This window comes from Lepidochelys kempii, chromosome 12 (genome assembly GCF_965140285.1).
Source record: "Lepidochelys kempii isolate rLepKem1 chromosome 12, rLepKem1.hap1, whole genome shotgun sequence".
In the NCBI taxonomy this organism is placed as follows: domain Eukaryota; kingdom Metazoa; phylum Chordata; order Testudines; family Cheloniidae; genus Lepidochelys; species Lepidochelys kempii.
In genome coordinates, this window is record NC_136391.1 from 8,826,449 (window position 1) to 8,835,863 (window position 9,415).

At 42.9% G+C, this 9,415-nt stretch overlaps 1 protein-coding gene across 5 annotated transcripts in view; it reads left to right on the forward strand.

The window, feature by feature from the left end:
* The window catches only part of BBS2 (Bardet-Biedl syndrome 2), a 36,213-nt gene that overhangs the window by 25,848 nt on the left and 950 nt on the right, over positions 1–9,415 (forward strand). For 4 of the 5 annotated variants that reach the window (XM_073307469.1, XM_073307470.1, XM_073307471.1 and 1 more), the window contains 5 exons: positions 1,645–1,774; positions 3,192–3,323; positions 4,192–4,329; positions 4,826–4,938; positions 6,597–6,745. In XM_073307469.1, coding sequence (XP_073163570.1) covers positions 1,645–1,774; positions 3,192–3,323; positions 4,192–4,329; positions 4,826–4,938; positions 6,597–6,745 — 662 coding nt within the window. Of the gene's footprint in view, positions 1–1,644; positions 1,775–3,191; positions 3,324–4,191; positions 4,330–4,825; positions 4,939–6,596; positions 6,746–9,415 lie in introns of those variants that run through there. The other variant, XM_073307473.1, reaches the window with a different exon arrangement.

Sequence of the window (9,415 nt, forward strand, 5' to 3'; positions counted from 1 at the left end):
GACCAGGCTTGGGTGGAATATGGGAAATATTAGCAAATTAGGGAAATGTGGTCTAGATGAAATTATTATAAAGTGGGTTCACAACTGTTTCAAAGACCGTTCTCCAGCGTAATTATCAATGGTTCACTGTGAAACTTGGAGGGCGTATCTAGTGGGGCCCCGCAGGGGTAAGTCTTAGCTCTGATACTATTCAATATTTTTATGAATGACCTGGATAATGGCAGAGTATGCTTATAAAATTTGCTGATGACACCAGGCTGGGAGGGGTTGCAAGCACTTTTGGAGGACAGGCTTAGAATTCAAAACAACCTTGACAAATTGGAGAATTGTTTTAAATCAACAAGATGAAATTCAATAATAAAGACAAGTGCAAACTGCTTCACTTAGGAAGGAAAAATCAAATGCACATCTACAGAATTAGGAGTAACTGGCTGGGTGGTAGAACTGCTGAAAAGGATCTGGGGACTACAGTGGATCACAAAATGAATATGAGTCAATGTGATGCAGTTGCGAAAAATGTTAATATCATTCTGGGTTGTGTTAACAGGAGTGTCATATGTAAGGTACAGGATGTAACTGTCCCACTTTACTTGGCGCTGGGTACTGTGTTCAATTCTGGGTGCCCACACTTTAGGAAAGATGTGGATAAATTGGCAAGAGTCCAGAGGAGAGCAGTGAAAATGATGAAAGATTTAGAGAACCTGACCTATGAGGAAAAGTTAAAAAAAAAGCCCGGGGCATGTTTAGACCTGAGAAAAGAAGACTAAAGAGGGATCTGATAACAGCATCGGGGGATAATGTTAAGGGATGTTATAAAGAGGATGGTGATCTAGGATGGTGAAGTTAGGAGAAGAAGCAGTGGGCTTAATTTGCATCAAGGGTTAGATATTAGGAAAAACCATCTAATTCTAAGGGTAGTTAAATGCTGAGATAGGCTTCCAAGGGAGGTTGTGGAATCCTCGTCATTGGAGATTTTTAAGAGCAGGTTGGACAAACACCTGTCAGGGATGGTCTAGTTTTACTTGGTCCTGCCTTAGCAGAGGGGGCTGGACTTGACCTATCAAGGTCCCTTCCTCCCCTAACTTCTGTGATTGCATATGGGCTGTACTCTGTCAGATGCTGACTGTCCTCAACTCCCTTTGACTTCAGCACAAGTCCTCGATCCATGTTTGAGGGCAGAATTTGTACAAATCACCATATAAATAAAATGCATCTGAAGTAACATTTGAGAATCATTTTCTCTTTTCATTTGCCTGCCAAGACCATGGTTCAGGGTTCTGTTTCCCCTGCTCCAGCTAGTGGTATCTCTACCAAAAGTGTAAGGCATGGCTGGACCAGAGCTTCCTTTACTGTTTCAGGGGCCATCAGTCCACTGCAGGAGCAATGCAGAGAACTGAATGTAGGGGTTCCATTCATCTTTAATGTTACTTTTAATAAGTCTTAATTGTAGTTGTTAATAAAAAGTCTCCAGTTTTATATCTTCTGTGTATAGTCCTAATGAGTGTTCTGTTCATTGCTGGGATTGTGGTGACAGTCTGTGATGTAAAAGTGAATCATCCTGAATTTGTTAATGGAAGGGTGCAATAGACAAATCACTGGTCTGTTGGTAAATTTCTCTCTCTTTTTCCTTTGGATTCCTTCCAGCACACAGTTCCATGTCTTTGAACTGACAAGACAGCTACCCCGATTTTCAATGTATGCTTTGAGCAGCCCTGACTCGGCCCCTGAACCTCTAAGCTTTGTTAACTTTACAATCAGTGAGAGGGTGCAAAGGGTGAGTTTATGCTCTGCATCTTATTTTCTGGTTCTGAACACCGTTGCTGCTTTTGTATCAGGTGGAGAGTTTGCAGTTAACTTGGGAATCCCTAGAGCAAAGGGAAATACTGTAATCTACTCCACTACTGTCAATAAGAGTCTGTGTTTAACAGCTTACCGCTTGAGTTCATGCTTCTTTTTTTAAAAATGCTGGGATAGCAGAAACATTCCTAGAGTTTCTATGCATCTGCAGGAAATAGCTGCTTAAGACCAGAAGTTCTAGTAGTTACTCATCCCTTCATTATACTTTATCTAGTAGAACTTGCCCAGCTTACACTCATGGAAGGGCCCTGGCGTGAATGACTGAATTTTGTAAATTAGCAAACGGGGAAAAGTGCAATTAAGTATCTAGGTAATTCATCTTCATGAGTTTAATTCAGCTCAAATTCATAATGGATCAGTAAATGTTCTATAGCGTATCTCGGAAATATGGTGGGATGGCAACTCGCTATAGCCTGAACTGAGAATTGGCCAGTTCTTGGGAGTGGCTTAGTGAGGCTCTCTGGCGCATACGTAACTTTCATTGCATAGAAATTCCTGGGACAAAAATACTTCTAACTCGGGTGGTTGATGGCAGATTGATCAGATGTAATACTCTTCTCTAAGGAAAACTTTTTGGCCTTGCCCCTCTGAGCTCCATCTATCTTAGGTACTTGTATGGGTTCCGTTATGTGAGTGTCTCACGATCTGTAATGTACTTATTCTCACATCACTCCTGTGAAGCAGGGCAGTGCTTTTATCCCCATTGTACAGATGGGGACCTGAAACACAGAGAGGCCAAGTGGCTTGCGTAAGGTCACACAGGGAGTATGTGACAGAGCAGGGATTTGAACCCTGGCCTTCCAAGTCTTAGCTACTGTCTTAGCCATTGAACAGTCCTTCCTCTGTCAATTTCTTCTTATGTATTATTTGTATTAGTGTAGCGCCTAGGAACCTGGTCATGGACCCAATGTGCTGGGTGCTGTGCAGACACAGAACAAAAAGATAGTCCCTGCCCCGAAGGGCTTACGTGACTTTCTTACTTACTTGATTCTCTTATTCATAATATTATACAAAATCATGCTTTGAACAGCCCACTTATAACATAGAAAATTGTCCCCATTCCACTAGGTGGGAGAGAGCAAAATTAATCATGAGTCATCCTGATCTGTCCAGTGGGGGTGCTGTGATCCTAATAAACTTCCATTTGAGTTCCGTTTTCTAATAGAGACACTTTATTTCACGACCCAGAGTAGGACTGTGCATATGATCACAAGAGGCACTGAGCTGGGTGCTTTGCAGCTCTTGTCTAGTGTATCCCATAATGTCCACTAGAGCAAATATATTCCAGACAGTTTCTCCGTGGGAAGGGTAATGTTACGAATTTATTTTTCTAGGTTGTCATGTGGTTGAACCAGAGCTTTCTGTTACCAGAGGATGCAGAGTTCCAAAGCGCACCTTTTCAAGTCTGTTTCACTTCCCTGCGTGATGCAGGACAGCTGTGCATAAAAATTCAACCCAGTGGGGAGGTAATTTTTACTCTTACCCCACTATATTTAGGTCTAATCTTATTAAAGAGCAGTGGAACTGAGAGGAAATGCCTACATGGGAAAGTGAACAGGGAGCCAAGGTACAAAGCGGAGGAGGGACCAAGCCATTAATATTTCCTGGTCACTCGCTTTTCGCTATTTCTGTCCAGTTAAGAGTTTTTATATTTAGTCCAGGAGTGCAGGAGACCAGACTAGATGACCTCTTGAGGTCCCTTCCAGTCCTGTGATTCTCTGATCCTCTGATTATCATAGCATCAAAGTGTCTCATGGTTTTATGTGACTGCAGAGGCAGATGAAATGCTAGTGTTTTAAGCAGGATATTGTCCACAATGGCATATTTAATTCTCCTTCAATGGTAGTTTGTGCCCACTTTCCTATCTAGGAGTAAAATTTCAAGCTCAGCCAGTGATATGGACAATACAGCATGGCGGTCTTTCAATTTTTTGAAGCAACATATTCTTATATGGTGAAATTCAAGCCGGTGCAGAGAGGCAGCACAGAGCCTCTCCACCACTTAAGCCCTATTTTGAGGGCTTAGATGGGATGTAACTAGTGCATGATCCTTGTGCTGGCCCTCTGCATACTGATGCATTTCTCCCTTAGGTCCTGATTCAGAGTCCCCTGAAGTCAGTGGAAAGATTCCCATATACTTCAGATCTAGCCCACAGTGCTTAATTCTAGCAAAATGTAGTATCCGATTAATAGGCTTTCCAATGGAAATCTTGCAGTATTAACTGTTTTGAGCATTACGTTGAATATGCTGCAAAAGGGGTCCTATTTAATGGCTGTGGAGGGAGAATTTTGAAGCGAGGGGAAATCTGAAACTTATGGTTTTCATACCTGTTAGATTTCTATCAGCACGGATGATATAGATCTAGCCGGTGACATTATCCAGTCAATGGCCTCCTTCTTGGCAATTGAAGACTTGCAGGTGGAAGCAGATTTCCCTGTGTACTTTGAGGAGTTGCTGAAAGTGCTAGTTAAGGTGAGTAGGCACCAAGCGTGTCTAAATGGTGGTTGATTTGGTGATGGATGGTGGCTTCAGGATTTGATGACTTTTTCTCTCTTTCTATGTCTAAACTTTCTGTGGCTTTCTGCCATTTAAACCTGCAACCATGGCTTACTGTGCTCTGAATTAAGGAGAGGGTGACAGCCCCTCTCTTCCAAAATTTCTTGTTATCCAAAACAGGGTCAGGTCCCCTCCTGGCTGTTGATGATTAAGACAATTCCCTCATTCTGTAAACTCTGGTCAGGAGATTCAAAGTCCATTGAAGCTGATGGTTTGGATCAGGCCCTGAGTGAATCAGGGAGGTCAATAGGCCCTGAAAGTCTCATCTAGCCTTCCTCTTCCTGGGCAAGGATCCAGGCGGGGGGATAGGAAACTGTTCCCTATTAAATTGGTGCAGTCTCTACCTTTCAAAGCTAGACTCTCAGATTTGCTTGGACTTCACAAAGTGCTTGGGTGTCTTTACTCTTGATAGGTGGATGAATATCATACAGTCCATCAGAAACTCACTGCTGACATGGCGGACCACTCCAACCTTATCCGTAGTATGTTGGTTCGAGCAGAAGATTCACGCCTCATGGGAGACATGTGAGCCGCCAATGCATTTCAGGAGGGGGAGGGATAGCTCAGTGGTTTGAGCATTGGCCTGCTAAACCCAGGGTTATGAGTTCAATCTTTGAGGGGGCCATTTAGAAATCTGGGGCAAAAATTGGGAATTGGTCCTGCTTTGAGCAGGGGGTTGGACTAGATGATCTCCTGAGGTCCCTTTCAACCCTGATATTCTACAATTCTGTATAATTCTCTGGCTCTGGTGGCCAGTCATAGCTTTTTGGTAGAGAAGAACACCTTTAGATAGAAACAGCTGCATGGATCTAGGCTGCATTAAATCTAGGTGCGCATTATTTACACATGATCATTGTGTTCCTGATCTGTTCTTTAGGCTGAGAACTAGCAGGCCGATGACTCAGGCAGACTCAGCACGGGGCGGGCAATGTGAATCAGCTGTGAGGTAGTGTTGTCAAGCTCTCAGCTAGGCCAGAGGGAGTTCCTTGTGTGAAGAGGAAGGGAGCAATAGCTGGGCAGGGCAGGACTCATCCTCTTTGGGCTGGGGTGGGGAAGGACTCTGAGCAGGAGGCTGAGGAAGAGTTTGTTCCCTGTGTTTTCAGGGCATTAATCTTTTGCTCTGAACAGCTCTGTCCTCCTGAAGCTAAGGGCTAATGTCCATATCACAGCTGTCTATTGCAAGAAGTCGAGGGATCTAATGCAACTAATGATCAGCAAGACTAATTCTTCTGGGGAAACTAACTCCTTTTCCCAGAGCTTCCAATCACTAAGAACATAGATGTGAATGGCCATACTGGGTCAGACCAAAGGTCCCATCTAGCCCAGTATCCTGTCTTCCAACAGTGGCCAGTGCTAGGTGCCCCAGAGGGAATGAACAGAACAGGTCATCATCAAGTGGTCCATGCCCTGTCGCTCATTCCCAGCTTCTGGCAAACCAGAGGCTAGGGACACCGTCCCTGCCCATCCTGGCTAATAGCCATTGATGGACCTATCCTCCATGAATTTATCTAGTTCTTTTTCGAATCCTGTTATAGTCTTGGCCTTCACAACATCCTCTGGCAAGGAGTTCCACAAGTTGACTGTGCGTTGTGTGAAAAAATACTTCCTTTTGTTTGTTTTAAATCTGCTGCCTCTTAATTTCATTTGGTGGCCCATAGTTCTTGTGTTATGAGGAGTAAATAACATTTCCTTATTTACTTCCTCCACACCAGTCATGATTTTATAGACCTCTATCATATCCCCCCTTTGTCGTCTCTTTTCCAAGCTGAAAAGTCCCAGTTTTATTAATCTCTCCTCACACAGCAGCCATTCCATACCCCTAATCATTTTTGTTGCCCTTTTCTGAACCTTTTCCAAGTCCAGTATATCCAGTATCGAGGAGCAAAATGCTATTGGGGGAGGCATGTAAAAAAGAGTGAGAGAATGGAGTAAATATATTGTTACTTTGTTTTTCTGGTGTAAGTAATGAGGAATAACACATATGACTAGCTGTGTAGTTATATTGGATACCCATCTATCTCTTATGCGTTCAGCCTTCTAGCTTCAGACAACTTGAGAACAGCAGGTAGTGACAGTAACCATAGTAACGAAACATTGTTGCTTTTTTACATTAACAAAACATGAATTGTCGCCTGGTTTCCTTGTCCCTTGATCTCCCTTGTCTCTATTGTTCATTTTCACAGGAGAAATATGAAGAAACGGTACATGGAACTCTATGATCTTAACAGAGATTTACTTAATGAGTATAAAATTCGCTGCACCAACCACACCGAGCTGTTAAACAATCTCAAATCTGTAAATCAAGCTATCCAGAGAGCGGGGCAGTTGCGTGGTAAGTCCAGGGCAGGGTTCTACTTTGGGGATTCCATTTTTGGCTCACCAAGCCAGGGAAGAGAATGGCACATCAAAGAGCAAATGCAGGATTGTTAGAGCTTGTCTTGAAGGCCAGATAAATTTTGCTGTACGGTCCAGGACTTAGTAGTGGGAATCTTGCTTCAATTTTCAGCTACAGAGGAATATGAAATCTCTCCGTATTTGTTTAAACTGTAGTGTTACTCTCACTTCTAAAAGACAAATACAAATCATCTCTACAAGGTATAAGATACATACCCTAATCTCAAGGGTCCCAGGAAATGCTGTTCAAATGTAAAAAGAAAAGGAGTACTTGTGGCACCTTAGAGACTAACCAATTTATTTGAGCATAAGCTTTCGTGAGCTACAGCTCACTTCATTGGATGCATACTGTGGAAAGTGTAGAAGATCTTTTTATACACACAAAGCATGAAAAAATACCTCCCCCCACCCCACTCTCCTGCTGGTAATAGCTTATCTAAAGTGATCACTCTCCTTACAATGTGTATGATAATCAAGTTGGGCCATTTCCAGCACAAATCCAGGTTTTCTCTTGGACACTACAGTGCTAATAAACTATGGTCACATAAACACCACCCTATACCAGAAACCTACTGTCCGCTATTCCTACCTACATGCCTCCAGCTTTCACCCTGACCACACCACATGATCCATCGTCTATAGCCAAGCTCTGCGATACAACCGCATTTGCTCCAACCCCTCAGACAGAGACAAACACCTACAAGATCTCTATCAAGCATTCTTATAACTACAATACCCACTTGCGGAAGTGAAGAAACAGATTGATAGAGCCAGAAGAGTTCCCAGAAGTCACCTACTACAGGACAGGCCTAACAAAGAAAATAACAGAACGCCACTAGCCGTCACCTTCAGCCCCCAACTAAAACCCCTCCAACGCATTATTAAGGACCTACAACCTATCCTGAAGGATGACCCAACGCTCTCACAAATCTTGGGAGACAGGCCAGTCCTTGCCTACAGACAGCCCCCCAACCTGAAGCAAATACTCACCAACAACCACATACCATACAACAGAACCACTAACCCAGGAACTTATCCTTGCAACAAAGCCCGTTGCCAACTGTACCACATATCTATTCAGGGGACACCATCACAGGGCCTAATAACATCAGCCACACTATCAGAGGCTTGTTCACTTGCACATCTACCAGTGTGATATATGCCATCATGTGCCAGCAATGCCTCTCTGCCATGTACATTGGTCAAACTGGACAGTCTCTACGTAAAAGAATAAATGGACACAAATCAGATGTCAAGAATTATTCATAAACCAGTCAGAGAACACTTCAATCTCTCTGGTCACGCGATTACAGACATGAAAGTTGCGATATTACAACAAAAAAACTTCAAATGCAGACTCCAGCGAGAAACTGTTGAATTGGAATTCATTTGCAAATTGGATACAATTAACTTAGACTTGAATAGAGACTGGGAGTGGCTGGGTCATTATGCAAGGTAACCTATTTCCCCTTGTTTCCCCCCCCCCCCCCCCCCCCCCCAGACATTCTTGTTAAACCCTGGATTTGTGCTGCAAATGGCCCACCTTGATTATCATACACATTGTAAGGAGAGTGGTCACTTTAGATAAGCTATTACCAGCAGGAGAGTGGGGTGGAGAGAGGTATTTTTTCATGCTTTGTTTGTATAAAAAGATCTTCTACACTTTCCACAGTATGCATCCGATGAAGTGAGCTGTAGCTCACGAAAGCTTATGCTCAAATAAATTGGTTCGTCTCTAAGGTGCCACAAGTACTCCTTTTCTTTTTGCGAATACAGACTAACACGGCTGTTACTCTGAAACCTGTTCAAATGTAGGTAGACTTTGGCCCAGATCCTGCTAGTTCCATAGCATGGGCAGAGCACTGTGTGGCATTGGGGTCAGCCTGTGCAGAGCAGCTTGCAAATTAGGACCTCTCTTTCTGTTGCCCATGAACATTTCAATGTATGAAACTGGAAACTTCAAAGTATGGCTACGTACAGGAAACCTATGGGAGCTAAAGCATAAATACAGTCTGAAAGTCAGTCCAAATTCTCTTTCTAAACCCTACCGTAAGTTTTTTTTAAGTTTTGTCCCACTTGGTAAGTCATCAGCCCTATCACTACTGACATGCATGAACTCAAATTCGATAGGAAAGGTTCTGAAAACACGGAGGTAGGTAGGAAATTGCTGGGCTGAGGACAGAAATTCAATGTCAAACCTAATTTGTTTTTTTCTAGTTACTTGGCTGGAAGAAGCACCAAGTGCAGTCCCTTGGTATTTCCATCACACTAATTACTTGCTAATGAATTGATTGAGAGTTGCTGGGCACCCTAGATTCTTAGGAAAGTCAGGGAGTTATGGGTGCTCAGCGTGACTTTGGGGCAACAATTCAAAGCAGTTATCAGCATTTTGAATAGTGTAAGACTTACTGCTTTTATTAAAACAATTTTTACAGTGTAACATTAAAAGTTACATTTGAATTCTTCACTTCTGGCCCAGAAGGTTAAAGGAGGACACTATCAGGTTAAATCAGACTATTGTAAAGTTTACCTGCGTTACTAGCAACACCGTAGATTATTAAAACTGACCTTTAAATATATTTTAGCTTTTGCTGTTGGGTGGTTTCTT